General features: G+C 47.3%; 1 protein-coding gene across 1 annotated transcript in view; it reads right to left on the reverse strand.

The window, feature by feature from the left end:
- The window catches only part of Prdm6 (PR/SET domain 6), a 112,038-nt gene that overhangs the window by 18,723 nt on the left and 74,980 nt on the right, over positions 1 to 18,335 (reverse strand). The window contains exons 5-6 of the mRNA XM_045131420.1: positions 16,171 to 16,295; positions 2,411 to 2,753 (exon numbers count right to left, since the gene is read on the reverse strand). Coding sequence (XP_044987355.1) covers positions 2,411 to 2,753; positions 16,171 to 16,295 — 468 coding nt within the window. The remainder of the gene's footprint in view (positions 1 to 2,410; positions 2,754 to 16,170; positions 16,296 to 18,335) is intronic.

The raw sequence follows: 18,335 nt of genomic DNA on the forward strand, positions 1-18,335 counted from the left end.
CAAGCTTAGCCGTGTTACAGCCAGCTCCTTCCTGCCAGATATCAGCTCACTCTCATGCTGCTGTCCCCACCTGCTGTGGCAGAAGTGATGTCCAGCTTCTGCTCATGTCATTCCTGTCGTCACGAAGCTTCTCCTCAAGGCTATGAGCCAAGATGAAAAGGTTTGCTGCCATCAGGTGCTTTTGGTTGGGCTCTATGCCCCAGCAATGAGAAGGTAAGTGCAGGAGCTGCGCGCCCCGAGCCAGCGGCAGCAAGGGGGCTACGGAAGCCCCTGATTTTTTCTTTGAAGTCATGATTTTTAACTTATTAATGATGGCAATTACCTCCCAAATCTTCACAAACAAATTCTAGGGAAGGGAACAGAAGGAACCCATTGCTTAAGTAAGTTGAGCTCACTGTAGCCATCAACCCTGATAACACACACACTCACTACCCCACCTCATCTGGGAAGAGTGGTCATATCATCCCTGGTGCAGTCCCAAGGCCACCATGACCTAGCACAGAAGGGCTCATGCCACCCGAGGTCTTACATGACCTGAGGTCTTACAAATCACACTAAATTAGCACGCAATCAGCTCTGACAGAACAACCTCTTATGGAAGTATTTTATACATGTAAGCTAATCTTTTCAATTTCTTTCTGATCTTTCATAAATGTGTTATTGTGACATTAGTATTTTATAACTTTTTAATAGATTTAAAGCATCTTATGTATGATTTCTGGGTACATCTAGAATCAGACAAAACATGCTATTTCAGTATCTATTTACCATAAAATATTTTCATTGCTTTTATGACATTCAGCATAAAATCATTATATGCGAAAAAGCTAAACTACCCAGAAACTTTGAAGTGCCATTTATCTTGCAAATTCAGTTCCTATGACCAAAACAGATCTTTACAAATAATAGGTATATACATTTGAACTCAACAAGACAGCCAGTTTATGCTAGTTTATAAGTTTTAATGTTTCTTTTGTCTTCACAAAAATGGCCACAATGCTTTGCAAGCTTAGCATAGGTATATTATAAGCTACAGGCATACTTGCAAAGAAGTTAAACAAAAAATCCTTTCTGAATGAAGAAACCCCTTTCCAATGTTTGTATCACTTCCACAAATATATGAAGCCAAAAATACTAAGGTATGAAGGAGTCTTCAGGTGCCTTCTCCAAGCTACAGCTGCCATAAAAGCCTCATGGAAACGTCTCAACCTTAACTGTTTACAATGCTTAGGGCTCAGCAAGTGGTTTCTAGAATAGCATGAATAAAACCATGTGTAAATGTGCATAAACCCTCAGCACTGAGATTAGGATACTTGGCCCCCTCCAGCACATCTTTGCCTCTCTGTCCTTATGTTTTTGAGGCACACTGTTGTGTCCTGCACAGCTCGAAAGGAGGAGCTGAGTATTGTCAGGTGAAGTCAAATGCCTTGCTAAAATAAGGTTAATCAGTGGCAAAATTAAGAAAATAATTCAATAGTCCTTCCTTCAAATCTGTAACCCTAGCTCTAAGGATTATTTTCTGCTTCTCTATTCCGTGAACATTTTCAGTGCTGTGCTTAGATATTTTGGCTTTAATCAAGCTCCCATAAGACAGGAAAGAGAGAGAAAACACAAGCAAGCAACCCCTTCTTATCAAATTAATTTGATTTTTGTCTTTTGAACTCCCAGCCATCAAGACTGTCGAATAAACCAGTTTTGATTCATAAATAATAGTTCCATTATATCTAGTGTGCCACTCGGCAGAGCACCTGAAATTTTAATTCACTTGTTCAGCTAAATTTCATCCTCCGTTCATGGCCATAAAATTCTTTATTGACAAACTTTCAAACCAACTTTGACTCTGAGGTATCTAGTCAACATTTTTCTTCTGTGTGGATATTAGTTTATTGAATAAGTGGCATCTGTTTTCCTCCACATCACTAGCCGAGGAGGTATTTCCTTTTGACAGGTTGGTAGGATTTATGGGTTTGCATGCTCGGAAGAAAAATAGTACTAAGCAAAAAATTCCAATTCATTACCTCTTAGTACTTAATTAAGTTCATACTCACGGCACACTGGAGGTGAACTCTGAAATGTCTGTGGCAGCCGTGCAGCAGCCGGCTATATTATCTTTGGAAGACAGAGAGGATTCTAATTATCCTGACCTCATTTTTCCACCTGTGATATTCATACACGTTCCTTCTGTTTTGCTCCCTTTTCAGCGTGGACAGAACTGTCTGAGCGGCAAGGGCAGACGCCTCTCTGCACGCACCAGCCTGCCTGTGCAGCCCTCGGAACAATCCGGCCGCTCTTAGGAGTTCCTTCCGGCACCGGGTCGCCCCCAGCATAGGTGGGCGGTGCCCAGAGGGGGCACAAACGCCAGCAGTGGGCTCACTGTGCGAACGCTGTGGAGCGGTGGGGGTGGGGTTACCTGTCTGGGTTCTGCGTGCACACGTGCATCTGCAGCAGGATGCGCTGGGTGAAGGTCTTAAAGCACTGCCCACACTTCCAGAGGTGCCAGTCGCTGAACTCCGAGTGCAGCTGGCTGGTGGAGGTCGGGCTTGCCAAGACCCGCTGGTTTTTCACGTTGATCTGGTTAAATCCTGACTCAATGGGCCCAGACTTATCCAGGAGGGAGAAACTCCTGCTGCAAGGAGTCTGTGGGAAAACGACGGAGCGCTGCTGGGCGGCGGGGGACAGCTTGCTGCTCTTGTTGAAGGGCTGCAGAGCGTCCTGTCGGCACATGGCTTCCATCACTGTGGCGGGGACGTTTACTGAAACGGTGAGAGTTGGAGAAGACCGGTTTTACTAGCCCTCCTTAAAACAAACACGACGACACACACTCTAAAACAGTCCTTTAAGCTATCATTAGAAAGTCTTGTGTTTTCTGAATTCAAAATCAGCACAGTGCAGAATTTGAGGGGAAAGTGACTCTCATCACAAATTAATGGCTCACTTAACACCATCTGTTAAGCAGGACGGTCAGAATTGGTCCTACCCGGCCTTGCCTTTTGTGTGCACCTATGACATGAGACCAGCAAGGTCCATCCTGAGGCTTGGCACTGCACCTTGCTTAAGGGAGTCACATGGGGGATCAGGGACTGAACAGGAGATGGCCAGAAAGGGAGGCTTGACTGGGTAGGTGACGCCACGCCTCCCAGCAGACCTTGCCAGCAGAGAACAAACGTTCAGGAAGACCCGATGGGAGAGAGACACAGCAGAGACCCGGCAGACGGTGGATGGGAAGCAGGACAAGCTGACCCCACAGGCACCGGGACCCAGGCATAGGCCTGGGAGTGGGTGACCTCATGGTGCCCTCAGAGTCCACATAGAAATGCATTAACACATAAATACCACCACTTAAGGTCCAGGTAATGAGCACGGGCTGCTTCTGAGCAGAGGGGGAAAATGGCAACAATTCAGTGTTCAGGGAAGGCTTGAGAGATGCGTGGCTGACGGATGGGTGGGCAGTGGGGAAAGTGGGTGGAAACGAGAGAGACGTGTTGTGGCGGAGGCTTTGGAATCAGGAGTCCTGTGCTCACGTCTCGACTCTCTTTCACTATCGTGGGGACCTCAGCCAAGTCATTCAGTCCCTGATACTCTGTTTCCCCTGCGGTAAAATGAGGACAGTTGATCATCATAATCCTGGAACTAACGGCCACATGGCGTAGTGGCCGAGATGGCCTGGATTTCTATCTGCACAGTTTGCTAGTCCTGTGACTGTGGGACAATGCAGAACATCTAAACCCATGAGCTACTCCTTGGGGAAACACAACCCGGTCACTCGAAGGCTTGAGTGAAGTAATGCACTGATGACACCCCATGGATGTGGAGCCCCAGGGGCCTGGTCTCCTCATTTTCCAGCCTCCTTTCAGAAGGCTGAGGTGTGAAAGTGCTCGTCACAGGGCCCAGCTCCCACGGGAGCTCCCTTCCTGTTGTGGGAGAGCCTGGAGTGAGGTAGATGGCCCTGCACTAGGGGCTGGGGGAGCTCTGGAAGTGCAGGAAGAGCTGAAAACAAACGCTTTCTAGGAAGGAAATTTAAAATACTTGAAATGTCTTGTTGTTTTTCAAACTCCTCATTGTGATATTAATATTGATAAAGTATGTACTGGTCATTCCCAAGGTCACCGGTGATTAGAACATATGCGAAAGATGAGAAAACTTTTAAAGTACTGTGTCCTAAAACGGTGGTGGTGAATTTCATGATTCAAAGACTTTAAAAGCTATGGAAGAGTCACCCTTGGGTGTGCCTGCTAAGGACCCTACGCCCTGCTACAGAGGTGCTTGCTCCTCTGCGTCCGTTGCTGCCATCCTCCCAACAGCGAGGAAATGGAATTAGCCTGGATGTCCAGCAACTGAGAAGTGTGGTACAAGTACATCTGTACACGTCATCCATAAGAAGATGATGTTTGCTGGAAAATTCGTGCACCTGGACAATGGTCTCGTAAGCGAGGTAACCCAGGTGGAGAAGGACAAACGCCGCCCGTCCCCTCCGCCGTGCAGACCTTCGCCAGCGCGTGCCACTCCGTGTGCCCAGAGCGTGCATGTGCCAGGAACCAGAAAGCAGCCGTGAGAGGGGGAAACAGGTTGCAAGGGAGGGCTCAGGAAGTCAGCAGATCTTAAGGAATAGGAGAGTCAAATGGGGATACCAGAGATGGGAGGGTGCAAACGGGGGGGGGGGGCAGGAGATGGCGCAGAGGAGGAGTAAAGGGAGGCTTAACTAAAACAAAGTACATATTTTTAAAAAGAGACCAAATTTTTGGGAAAATAAAATTGGCAGAAAGATTGGGGACAACAAGTGACAAACCCTGCGCACTAAAGCTGTGACCTCTGGTCCACTACCACACAGTGGGAGACACGAGGGGGACGCTCTCGGGCCTCACCGCAGACCACAGCCAGCATTCTCCCTCCCCCCAGCAGAAAGTCTACTCCCCATGCTAACAACAGAACAGCAGCGGCGGGTGACTGCCAGGCTTGCCTACAAGGGCACAAGTGAATGCTGCACTCTGCAGAATCGTGTGCTCACAGAATCCAACAAAAACAATCACCCTCTACAGAAAGTACAGCCCAGCTCATCTTGTCCTGGGGTGGGGAGATAAAGGCACCTGTGCAGCCAGAAATCCGCCCATGCGTGCACGCTGGCAGCTCTTGACCCTGGAATGGAGCACTAGAGTGATTCACAGATTAAATCAGCACACAAACATCTCTGCCACACCTTCCACGGCTCAGGGTCCACTGTGGAAGAGGTGGCAAAAAAAATGTAAGAGCCAAAGGAAGGGGAGGACTCCTTACAACGTGCTCCCCCAGACACAAAATGGCCTGGATATCCATGACCTCACAGCGCCTGACACTACCTACACATGACCATCATAAGAGGAGGAAAAGATCATGACATCAAAATAAAAGAGAGACTGATTGAGATGAGGAGGGGGTATGATGGAGAGTGGAGTTTCAAAGGGGACAGTGGAGGGAGGGAGAGCATTACCATGGGATATTGTCTACAATCGTGGAAGTTGTCAATAAAAAAATTTTAAAAATTAAATCAGAGTCTCTCGACAGGGCTCAGGTATCTACACGTGTAAGTTTCCCAGTGCTTCCAAAGTGAAATCTTACCCTTTCTCATTATAAGTGACATAACAGCAGCTTCCCAAAACAGTCCAGCAACTTGCCTGGAGTCACATTCTGTTACAGGTACACCTAGGCTGCAAGCTGTAGCTTTCTAAATTCCAGAGAGTTTCTTTCCTCACTGTGCGTCTATGCCAGCTCTGCTCACTAGCTGTGTTTCAAAAAGGAAAAAGTGTATTTTGTTGCATAGCACTTTGTGGGTGTGTGAAACAGATTAAATATATATATTATATATTTAATTATTATATATATAATGTATATATAATGTGTTTATATATATTTTACACAAACTTATACATTCATATTATATATAAATTTTGTGTCCATGTCTATATTTCATATGTAAATGTCATTAATCTTCTCAGCTTGGACTCAAGATGGAATTTGTGAACACTTTTATTAGACTTTGAAACACATCTCTCATGGCACACCCAGAAAGATAAGGATGGATATTCCGTCAAGTTTGGCCCATTTTCAATACAAAAATAAATAAAATCAGCAGCATTGTCAGAGGCCGGGGAGCCCATCTTTTCCAGCACTTTCCGCCGTGCACCGGAAGGGGAGAGCCATCAGGCAATGCTAAGCAAGCTGTTGTTGGTCAGGAAATTTCAGAATTGCACAGTGGGAAGGGAAGTGGATGAAGACGCTATTAGCATGCAGGAGGGCAGAGAAGCTGACCAGAGGCATCACTGTTGGCAAGAGGAACACTGCCTTTGGGAGAGAGGATTCAAGCCCTATTCTAGGTCTGCAGGAGAGATCCTGACCTCTCACTCATGATCTTGAAAGGTCCCTTACTCCATTAACTCTTAAAAATCATTAAAGCCATATAATCTTCACATGGAAATAAATGAATGTGTGGGCCAATGAATTTTTATAAGTTTAATTATCAACATAAAATTTAAAAAATGTACTCCATATCTCCGAAAGTTTATATAATAACCTGGGATATATGGGTCTAAATTAGCATAGTATAATGACAATAGTATTTGGACAATAAGAATGAAGGCAGTTGAAATACAACGATCCTCTGTGACTTTTTGTTCTGGGGTATCCCCAAACAAATACAAAACATGTAACAGCTAGGGTAGCAATATCTGCACCATACACTTGGCTCTGGTGTGGTCTTTTATTGTACCTATAAATAAAGTCAATCCTACCCAAAGAGAAATAAAGGGTAAAAATGAATACTTTTCACAAAAGGAATCATATTTGGACCCTTAGCAGTCCGTAAGCATTTCTGCACACTTCCTTAAGACCCTACGGGTATAGGAAGCTTGTGTGCGTGTGTGTGCAAATATGTGTGTGCACATAATCAGTATCTGTGCCGACTGTGAACATGCATGCATGCAGATGTGTGAGCCCCATGGTGTGTGCACACATGCAGAGGCAGAGAGCATACGCTGTCCCTCCTCCACTGCTCATCCATGTGCTTCCTTGAGCCCGCATCGAACTGGCTCCGGTTGCTGTTCTCATGGGCCCAACCCCTCCCGTCTCTGCTCCTTCCAGGACTGCTGTTGCTTCTCCACGGGTGACGGGACACTCGGACCCTCCCAGGCCCTCCTGCTGGGCAAGTCAAGTGTTCTAACCCACCGAGACAACTCTCCAGCCTCAAAAGTTTTTTTTTTTTTTTTCAAAGCAGAATAAAAAATATATATTGTTCTCAAATAAATACCCGCCTAATTGGTTATACCAATCAAAAGTCTCAACTAGACACAGGAACTTGTCAGAAAGGGGGGGACAAGTCCGGAAGCACTACTATCTCATTCCACAACACAGACCAAGCCGACAGGCAGACAACGAGCATGACTAAGTAGGTGACTTCTGCGTGAGAAGACTGAGCTCTCCCACCTCTGTCTACTGGAGGGGACAGGGGAGAGGGTGAGGCCTCAAAGCCACGACGAACTTAGCTCACGAACAACATGAACTCGGCATCTGGACAGTGAAAACAGCAGGAAGCGAATGCAGGATGTGTGAAATGACCTCCACCTGTGAACTCTCTGCAGAACACCCGGTCAGTCCCGACCTGGCACTCCTCAGTGAGGGCGCAGGTAGGACGGGAAAGCTCACAGGCCCTGCCCCTGTGCCATTCAGACACATACTAACTAAGCAGATACTGCTTTTTCTTTTTTTTTTGTTATTTATTTATTTATTTGTGCATGTGTGTGAGAGAGAGAATGGGCGCACCAGGGCCTCCAGCCACTGCAAATGAACTCCAGACACGTGCGCCCCCTTGTGCATCTGGCTAACGTGGGACCTGCGGAATTGAGCCTCAAACCGGGGTCCTTAGGCTTCACAGGCAAGTGCTTAACCACTTAGCCATCTCTACAGCCCAGATATTATCTTCTGAAGGTAATTATTTACTTAGTTTCATCAAGTCTAAAATTCATTGCATCATTATAATTGTAAGCCACTATCACTCACTGGCAAAATACCTGCCAATTTCAGAAAGACTAAAATATGAAATCATATGAATTTTAGGGTTGACAAAAAGCATTACTGCAAGAAGAAAGAGTGGTCTTAAAATCAGGTGACAGGACACAGAGACATGCAGAGGAGGGGGAGGGGACATGAGGCCCCGGGAGGGCAGCAGGCAGATAGGATGCCGAGGCAGACAGTTGGCACAGAAGGAGGTGGAGGTGGACATGGGGGACAGGGCAAGGGAGGTGGACATGGGGGGACAGGGCAAGGGAGGTGGACATGGGGGACAGGGCAAGGGAGGTGGACATGGGGGGACAGGGCAAGGGAGGTGGACATGGGGGACAGGGCAAGGGAGGTGGACATGGGGGGACAGGGCAAGGGAGGTGGACATGGGGGACAGGGCAAGGGAGGTGGACATGGGGGGACAGGGCAAGGGAGGTGGACATGGGGGACAGGGCAAGAGAGGTGGACATGGGGGACAGGGCAAGGGAGGTGGACATGGGGGGACAGGGCAAGGGAGGTGGACATGGGGGACAGGGCAAGAGAGGTGGACATGGGGGGACAGGGCAAGGGAGGTGGACATGGGGGGACAGGGCAAGGGAGGTGGACATGGGGGACAGGGCAAGGGAGGTGGACATGGGGGACAGGGCAAGGGAGGTGGACATGGGGGACAGGGCAAGGGAGGTGGACATGGGGGACAGGGCAAGGGAGGTGGGCATGGGGGGACAGGGCAAGGGAGGTGGGCATGGGGGACAGGGCAAGGGAGGTGGACATGGGGGGACAGGGCAAGGGAGGTGGACATGGGGGACAGGGCAAGGGAGGTGGGCATGGGGGACAGGGCAAGGGAGGTGGGCATGGGGGGACAGGGCAAGGGAGGTGGACATGGGGGACAGGGCAAGGGAGGTGGACATGGGGGGACAGGGCAAGGGAGGTGGACATGGGGGACAGGGCAAGGGAGGTGGACATGGGGGACAGGGCAAGGGAGGTGGGCATGGGGGACAGGGCAAGGGAGGTGGGCATGGGGGGACAGGGCAAGGGAGGTGGGCATGGGGGACAGGGCAAGGGAGGTGGACATGGGGGGACAGGGCAAGGGAGGTGGGCATGGGGGACAGGGCAAGGGAGGTGGGCATGGGGGACAGGGCAAGGGAGGTGGACATGGGGGACAGGGCAAGGGAGGTGGGCATGGGGGACAGGGCAAGGGAGGTGGGCTGCGGCTGGAGGAGCTGAGGGGAGGTGGGTGACACATCCATGTGCTGGGGGTCTGCAGCCCACGGAATACAGATTGCCCAAACTAGAGATCTTTGGATTATTGGATTCTAACCTTTTTTTTTTTTTTTCTTTTTTGAGACAGAGAAAGAGAGAATTTCAGTAAATAGTTCTGTCTAGCCTGGAAACTGAAGCAATTCTCCTGCTTCTGCCTCGCTAGTGGTGGAATTACAAACATGTGTCACTGCGTCCAGTTGGATTCTAATTGTAAAGCACAGGCGGAGGCGCTCAGTTGGTAGAGTGTGTGCCTAGCCCGCATGAAGCTCTGGGTTCAACGCCCAGCACTGCACAAAACATGGCGTGGTAGGGTCAGAAGTTCAAGGTTGTCCTTGGCTGCATGGCAAATTTGAAACCAGCTTGGACTAAATGAGACCTTGTTTCAAAGTAATAAATTAATAACAACAACAAGGGCCAGAGAGGTGGCTTAGTGGTTAAGGCATTTGCCGGCAAGGCCAAAGGACCCTGGTTCAGATTCCCCAGGACCCACATTAGCCAGAAGCACAAGGGGGCGCACCCATCTGGAGTTCGTATGCAGTGGCTGGAGGCCCTGGTGCACCCATTCTCTTTCTCTCCCTACCTCTTTCATTCTCTCCCTCTTAAATAAATAAATAAACAAATGAATAAATTAAACAATAATAATAATAGCAACAAAACACTATGGGAGCCATACAAAATGTTTTGGAGATTACATGTGGACCATAAGATACATATTAAAGATTATTAACATAAATAATATAATTATTAAACATAAGAATCATTGAAAGCCGAAAGGATGTTTTGAACTGGGGCTGAGGAGATCAGATGTGAGCCTTCAAAGCACCACCCTTCCATACTACTCCATGACCAACTGAAGCTCAGAGCAATATGTTCTGAATTCTGCTCATGCAGATACTCAGGGGTGGGGAGCTGGACGTGGTGATGAGCCCCTGTAATCTCAATTACATGGGAAGCCGAGACAGGAGAATCGCCTTCTTTGAAGGGTGAGGAGGGATGGGGGGCAGGTTTGGGGAGGATGGATGGATGGATGGATGGATGAGAACCAGAGAAAGAAAGAGAATGTACTTGGATGCCTGAATGGACAAAACTTATCTCTGGAAGGATAGCTAAGAATTTGTCAACACTCCAGATTACCTCTTGGCTAGATATGTGAGTTCACTGTGCTTTCTGGACTTTGACCTATGAGACTGAACTATATGTTAACGAAACAAGTGGATAAACTGAAGCAGTAAGATGAACAGATCAATGAAACTTCACTCTGGCTCCTGTCGCCTGTGGGGACATGAAGGAGGCCATTGCCTCTGTCCAGTCCAGAGGAGACCGTAAGAGCAACTGGCTGATTGGAGTGAGAGCTGTCAGACTGGGTGAGAGGCCACTTGCAGGAGTGAATGCCGTGGCTTTAGCTACACCGAGGGCGAGATGCTGTGTTGCGTGGACGTGAAGATGTTGTGACGGTTGCATAGCTCAGAGTCTGGAATGGAAACATGCATGTGAGGGCACCTGGGACACAATTCCAGGAGGATTTTTGGAGTCCATGGGGGACAGGGTTACTGAGGAGTCCCTTGGAGGGTCGCTGTGTGTTGGCGACTGTAAACATGTTGGATCTGGGCACAGCCTTCAGCGTTGTCTTGCTTTGAGGGAACAGATGAGTCCCTCATGTCCCTTACATGGGTCACTCAGTGGCAGGGGGGCTGGTCAAGGGCTCCACAGCTTAAGAGAGAAGCCCATGTGAGGGACTTGTTTTCCCTTCCTGCTCTGTCCTCCTCTGGGAACACATTCTCAGCGGGTGGCTGCCTTCTGCTGGAGACAGAGACATCCCTGCAGGGACATTTTTCCTTTGCTTTTTCTAGAAACCCACAGGTCTCTCACATTCTAGGCCAATTTTTATATTGTGTGTTTGGCCCAGAGCTTCCACATCTGACAGATAGTGTAAAATCAAGGCTCGCAGAATTCCAGAGCGGCAGCTAGTTTTCAGGGTGCGACGTTTCACCAGTGGCCCATGATGGACACTTCCTTGGCCTCCTGGCTTATGTGCAACATTCTTCAAGTCCCCCTTCAGGGACTGGATAGCATCGTCCTGTCCGTGGGCTTGCGTTGTAAGGAGTCCAGTGTCAGCTCACCCGGGTACACAGGGGTGGGGACTCTGGGTCCCCCAAGTCCTCTGGAACCTCACCCTCAGAGTCCCTGCAGCAGCTCCCTCACGGGCACCTGCCTTGAGTTTCATACTGAAGTTGTGCCCTGGGCTTTCTTCTGTCCTACATGTGGGACAAATGCTGGGTGTTTGCACCCCACCACAATGGCACTCACAGGGTCCTGCTGGATGAAACCCTCTTCCTGCATCCCTAAAGGTCACAGGGTACAGGCTTAAGGAGGGCGCTCTCTACGCTGGCTCCGGCTGCCCAAGGTTGGTGGGGAGGCGGGGATGAAAGGCCCCGGGCAGAGGTGCCCCTTTCATTTGCTGTTCTTGAAAATCAAAAGAAACAGGCGGGCCTCCTGGAACAGGGTCCAATCCAGGGTGACTCCTGCCTTGCCATCAGGTTTCACATTCTCCTACCTCAGCTTCATATGCCCAGACAGAAAAAGCAGCAGGAAGACTTGTTTAACATTTATTCCCAAGTCTTTTTTTAATTTCCTCTGAAATGAATATGAACGCACTCAGGTCTTTACACTCTGCAGGAGCTAATCCCCCACTGGAAGCTTTGTGGAACCTCATTCCTTCTTGCGGATGCAATCTGTCGACACAAGCGTTCCTTCAGGCTCTATGAAAGGCCCACAGTGGGTGGAGGGCCTCTCTCTTTGCAGCTCTATTACACTTATAACTACGGTTCTTTAAAAAGAAAACAACGGAGGAATTGCTTCCAGAGCCTCGGTGCCTGTGTGCAGTGCTGTCCTCCTCTCTGTGTGCAGGCAGCTGTCACCAGCGGTGAGTGTGGCCAGGGGCTCCCGGCTACACACCGCTGACAGAGCGGCCACTCACTGCGGCCCCAGCCCTGCCGCACACGCTCAATGGGAAATGTGTACTCTGCATGTTGAAAGAACCATGGGAAGAAAATGATATTTTAATAAATAAAAGTGCTTAATAAGCAATATTCACTAAGTAAAATCACATTTTCCTTGAATGTCTTGGTCCAGTATCAATTTCATTAGCAAAGAAAAACCTGGCTGAAATAATATTTAATGTCTTCTAATAATTGCAACAGAATTCATCCAGCTAGCATTTACTTATTTGCTGTGCACAGAGCACTCAAGCAACCTCTTAACAGGCCTTTAAAACATTATATTCATTTATTTGCAAGGAGAGAGAGAGAGTGATATGGAGAAGAGAGAGACAGAGGGAGTGGACATGCCAGGGTCTCCAGCTACTGCAATGAACTCCAGAAGGATGTGCCGCTTTGTGCATCTGGCTTACATGGGTCCTGGGAAACTGAACCTGAGTCCCTAGACTTGGCAGGCAAGTGTCTTAACTTCTTAGCCATCTCTCCAGCCCCTGAATGGGCATTTTATGTGAAAAGTCTTCGATATCCAGAAGCTTCTTAAGAAAACTCATTTATTTTGTGACTAGTGTTGGTGGATTAGCATTTTAAACTGCTAATCTTGTTGAGGTGATTTAGAGTATTCAGGGCTGGGGGAGGAGGCTATCTGTTAAACCCTCACCCTCACCCTCTCACTCTTCTCAGAATGAGTCAAAATAACATTTCCCCCTCACGATCTGAGGAAACCTGCTAGTGCCTTGGGCGGCAAATCACGTGACAGATACATACATACATACATACATACATACATACATACATACATATATATATATATATATACACACACATATAATTTGAGACAGGAACTGAAATAAAATTCCCATAATACCCTTAAGGGAAGGAGGCATTGTCACTGTTAAGCTTTTTAGACAGTGACTTAATTCCCTTTAAACTTCCCTCAACCCTTACTCAGAACTCTGAACTAAAGCCAAAAGAGCTGCCTTGTGTTCCTGCTGAAGCTGCCGTCCTTCAAGACAGTGAGGATCTGTGAGTTCTCATTCAGCGGTTCCAGGAGCTCGGTGGTATCACAGAGGCCCTGGTAGATTTTATTCACTATTCTAATGACCAACCTCAAGACTGCTTCACAGGCGGGACTAGAGGATGAAAAAACCTGAAAGACAAACCACATGTTGTTCTACAAAGAACATTTTTGATGGCTCTGGTTCTGAGCACCACATAATACACTCAGCTGGCCATTGTCAGGTGACTTGCAAGGGCCAACAGACCCCAAGATATTCCACCCCAGCCTCTCAATGGCTCCCCGCCACGTCGCAGCACCATAGGCTGATGGTAACGTGCTCCTGCGTGACGTCCACTGCAGAGAGCCACGTCAAGGGCAAGCCAAACAACCCCTGTGTCGTCACCGCACTTTCCACCTCAGCTTCCAAACGCAGGCGCGGTCGTGCCAGCCTCTGCCCCGTACTCACAGTCGTGGAGTCGCCCCGCCCCCGCTGCTCTCACGCACACCTGAGGGGTCACGAAATGCTCGGGAGCTTACTTTCAAAGCGCGTCGGCAGTCCAGCTGCTGCTCACCATGCCCACACGGGGTCTGACCCACTTCTGTCTCCCCGGGTCCTTACAAGAGCCGAGGACTTCCAACTCACCTCCTGTGCGCAGTGTGTAATCCCGTTACAGCTCAGTCAGACCGCCTCACGAGTCCTCGAAAGCCCCTGCAGCCCGGCTCACACCCAGGGAAAGCTAAGCCTCCCTGGGACTCACTCGGCTCACCTAGGTCAACTCCGGTAACGCTCCTGCCCATGCCAGGAATATGCCTGTCTTGGAGCCATTAAGGTTTCTGTTCAACTACCTGCAGCGTTCTCTACAGTCACCCAAGACCTGTTCCTTCATCTTTACAAGTCTTTGGTCACTGGTCTCTTCACCGGCGGGGACAACATGAAATCCATCCGTGAATGTGCAATCATCAACGCCCCCCACTTCTCCCTTCTCTGCTTCATTAGCTCCACAGCACATCACCATGTGACCAACGCAGCATGTAAGCTCCCCGAGGGCCGGCACTCGGGACGTGGGCTGTGCCTCCTGCAGCCGCAACACTTAGCCCGGACACTGGCCCCTGGCAAGCACTCGGTGACACAAACGTTTGAACGATGAGCTCTGACCGGAACGCTAGACCTTCATGAGCTTTCACAAGGAGTTCCTCAGTGCACACAGCTGGCATCTTCAACATGTACAGCAAGTTGTATGAAAAGGGGAAAAGGGATCTCATAGGGTTTCTGAATCCTTTTGGATCAAGCTCCATACTTCAGGAGGTGAGGTTAAACCGAGGTTTAGCACACAGAGGAGCCCGTGGCAACAGATAGGGGACTGATTCTGATGCTTCTCTACCTGTGACCTTAGACCTTGTTTGGGGGGAGGTTGGCTCAGAGTACCCTGGGGAAGCCAGAGCACAGTGGCCTCCCTGTCCACATCTGTCCTTACCAGCAATGCACACCCGTGGCCGCACTAAGATTTCCTCCAATGAGAACAGACATTCCCTCAAGCGGGAATCACCATAGAGAAGAACCTTCTCTGGGGAAACTTAGCAAATAAAGAAAATGTGTTATATGTCCAAAGATTGGTGTTTTTTTGGGGGGGGTTAGGTGTGGGGTTCAAGGTAGGGTCTCACTCTAGCCCAGGCTGACCTGGAATTCACTATGTAGTCTCAGGGTGGCCTCAAACACACGGCAATCCTCTTACCTCTGCCTCCCGGGTGCTGGGATTAAGGGTGTACACCACCACACCCGGCCAAGATTAATGTTTTTAATTTGAGTTTGGTTTGGAATGAGGGTAAAAGAGAAAAGGAAAGTTGATAGCAATAGACTTTTTGGGGATTTCACTTTTTTACAAAAATAAGTAAGTAAAGACAAGATGGGAAAGATAAGCATTTTATCCAGTCGTAAAATGAGCATTACTGGAGCTAGTGTGTGCACAAGAAAGTGGAGAAGGAAAAGGGAAAAGAACACCTTTTTTTGTTTGTTTTTGGTAAAATGGAGTTTTCTACCCATTAACAAAATAGATCTGCTGCCTCCCCCTTTTTTGGTAGCACAAATCAAACTATCAGTTCATAGATTAATAAACTTAGTGATAAGAAAACACAGCATCACTGAGACATACACACTGTGATGATCCAAGTCTGTTCCAAACACAGAAATTACCTTACAGTCTTATCTTAAAAATTATAACAACAAAAGCATAAAGTTTAAGTGGAAGTTGCTACAAGCCTGAATATTCTCATTTTAAAGATAATGGTTGGCAAGACAACAAAGATAGAAGAAAATTACATGGTTTTAGACATGGCTTCAGACAAAAAAAAAAAAAAAATTCTGGGAAGACACAAATTCCACAGTCACATGCTTTTACTCCCATTTCTTACTCTAATGACCACTTAGGAGGATGGACACTTAACTGACTGCAGGGTGACAGTCCTGACTAAGCACTGTAGGTTTTTTGGTTGTTGTTACTTTATGTTATTTTTGAACAGAGTATGGCTCTGTCAAGATTAAGCACCCCTTCGGGGCAGAAGTTGTGTCTCCTGCTGCTTTTGAGCCCCTCGGGCAGTAAGCATAGACACAGACACTTAGCGGGTGCTTGGCAGAGGCCACTGACTTCACTTTACTGTCAGAGGTTCTCTGGGCGTCTGGCCAAGGCTTAGAGACGGGGCGCAGGTAGGTGAAGAGCTGTTCCTCTTGCAAGCAAGGTGCAGGGAAGAGAAAGAGGACACTAGGCCAGACTCATGGACATTTGCATCACACACCATGGAGAGCCACATTTGGAAAGTTTCAAGAAACACTATTAAAAAGGTAGCTTGGAAATAGAAATGATGAGATGTGTATTCAGAGCTAAAATAAGTTCTTACAGTTTTCATCCTGGGCAATGCATTGTAAGGGGATCCCAAAGAAAGACGTATAGCTGTCATTGTACCACACCAGAAGCTCGGTGCCCCTGGGAATATCTATACAGGCTCGGTAGAATATATTCGACCTATTCAAAACAAAAGGAAACCCAGCTTAGTAATATGTAAGACTCATGTGCCCCACCACATTTTTATTGCCCCTGATACATTGTGCCCAGCTCCACCTAATCAGTTTGTAATAAATCTATACCCACCTTCGTATCCCCAGCAATCAAGTAGAGCCTGTAACTTAGTGCGGTGGACAATGTACCATCTATTTCCACAGTGTCCCCTCATAGAGGGACTTCAAATATCTGGCCCAGGAGCCAGCAGAAGGAAAAAGTTCATTTGAAAAAGAATTATCTCACACTAGTAAGAAATTCTCTTGGCAAGTTGCAAAAGCAATGGTGCCTTGACCTCATATATAAAGTAATACTACTGTGTTCTCATTTGAAGAAAAAGCACTATGTACCTTCTTGCAACCTGACATTGGATGTTCCCAAATTTATAATAAAATGACGCAGCTTTGTGATAGAGGGTCTAAGAGAAATAAAAGTCTGCTCCGGCCTCTTTTCTAAAGTTTGATGTAGGAGAAGGGAGAAACCCTCTTATGTGAAATGAATGGAAATTCAATAAACACAAGAGGAACACTTTACACTGTCTGAAAGATTGCATCATGAAATGATAGACTGAAGGTACTAAGAAATAAACATTTTCTATAACAGCAGCTTTGGTCCCATAAAGAAAAACCTAAGGATTTAAAAAAAAAAAAAAAATGAGACGCCTGCGACTGATTTTCTCAATGAAGGATTGCTACAAATATTAGCCTCAAGTTCCAGATAAAAGTGTTTAGGGTTGGGGGCCTTAAATTTCGCCTTTCTGTAAGGAATTGGCTGTAGTAGCGTAATTTGTTCCTTGTATAACACTGCAGACATAAGGCGAATCTTTCTCCACATTTTTCATGGCAGTGAGATATGCACTTGTCAACATATTTTGTCACCACAAAGTGGCTCTTGGCAATAGGATCATAAAGATCAATAAAAAAGTGCAGATTCTCAATATTTTACTTGCAGCTGCAAAAATTTCATTTATCTTGTTATTTTCCTTACTTACTGCCATTCTGTCTCACGAGGGCACTGCTAGCTAAGCAGAATGTTCTTTTCCCAACATTCTATGAATATCTGACAAAAACTCTAGCCAGTTGCGTAGCCTCACCACCTTTTCCCTGTCTGCATCTCTCAGAGCTGTGCATTTTATTAATTCTTTCCACTGCTACATAAAAAAAAAGTCAAAATTGGAGCTGAACTATAAATCACAGGCATCTCCTAACTTGAGAAGAATTGAGTCTGCTTTGTACTTCACCCTTGGAACATTCATCTCTCGGTTTGGCTTCCCTCAACGTAAACACAGCGCCGGGCAAATGAGCGAGCTCAAACCAAGTGACACACGCTGCTGCTGAAAGACCAGAACTGTGTGTGAGCAATGGGTGGTCTTCTGAGGCAGGCCGTGCAGGCCGAGACGGGAATATGCAAGCACACACAGTTTCTTACAAGCACCCAGAGCTTCCAAAACTCGCAGAAATCTCTGCATGTTAAAGCACATCAAAGGGATTTTTCCCCTTTCAGATAATATTTCCTTTGCTGACATGTATTTAGTGCTGTGGTTGGATGACTCATAAAGATAGCTTCGTGGCGTCCCGACGCAGCTGAAGCAGAGCACACGCCAACAAACATCGTTGTCAGCCTCAAAATAAAAACAAAACGTTCAGCTAAGGGTCAGTCAATCAAGGGCGCTTTGAAGAAAATTCCATTTAGATATTACAAATCATAACAGAATGAATTTAAACCAGCTGACTTTTTGTGAGGAGGACATTCATGTACAATAAAAATTAGGCTGGCTCGTCGGGGTCCAACTCTGCTATTTTCTTACTTTTGGATGTGGCCACTGGAGATGGATGCCAGTTTTCAAAATTGTGTTTTTGTAGTTCATTCTATAAAGATCTGAAGTAATCGAAAACAGATCAGCTGAGAGAGCTCATAGCTTAAGCCCGTCATGAAAGGAAAGTTGTAAAATCCACTTAATATTGACAGATAGGTAATGACTTACTCATACTCCTTTCCCTTAGGGGT

Source organism: Jaculus jaculus, chromosome 12 (genome assembly GCF_020740685.1).
Source record: "Jaculus jaculus isolate mJacJac1 chromosome 12, mJacJac1.mat.Y.cur, whole genome shotgun sequence".
NCBI classification, from domain to species: Eukaryota; Metazoa; Chordata; class Mammalia; order Rodentia; family Dipodidae; genus Jaculus; species Jaculus jaculus.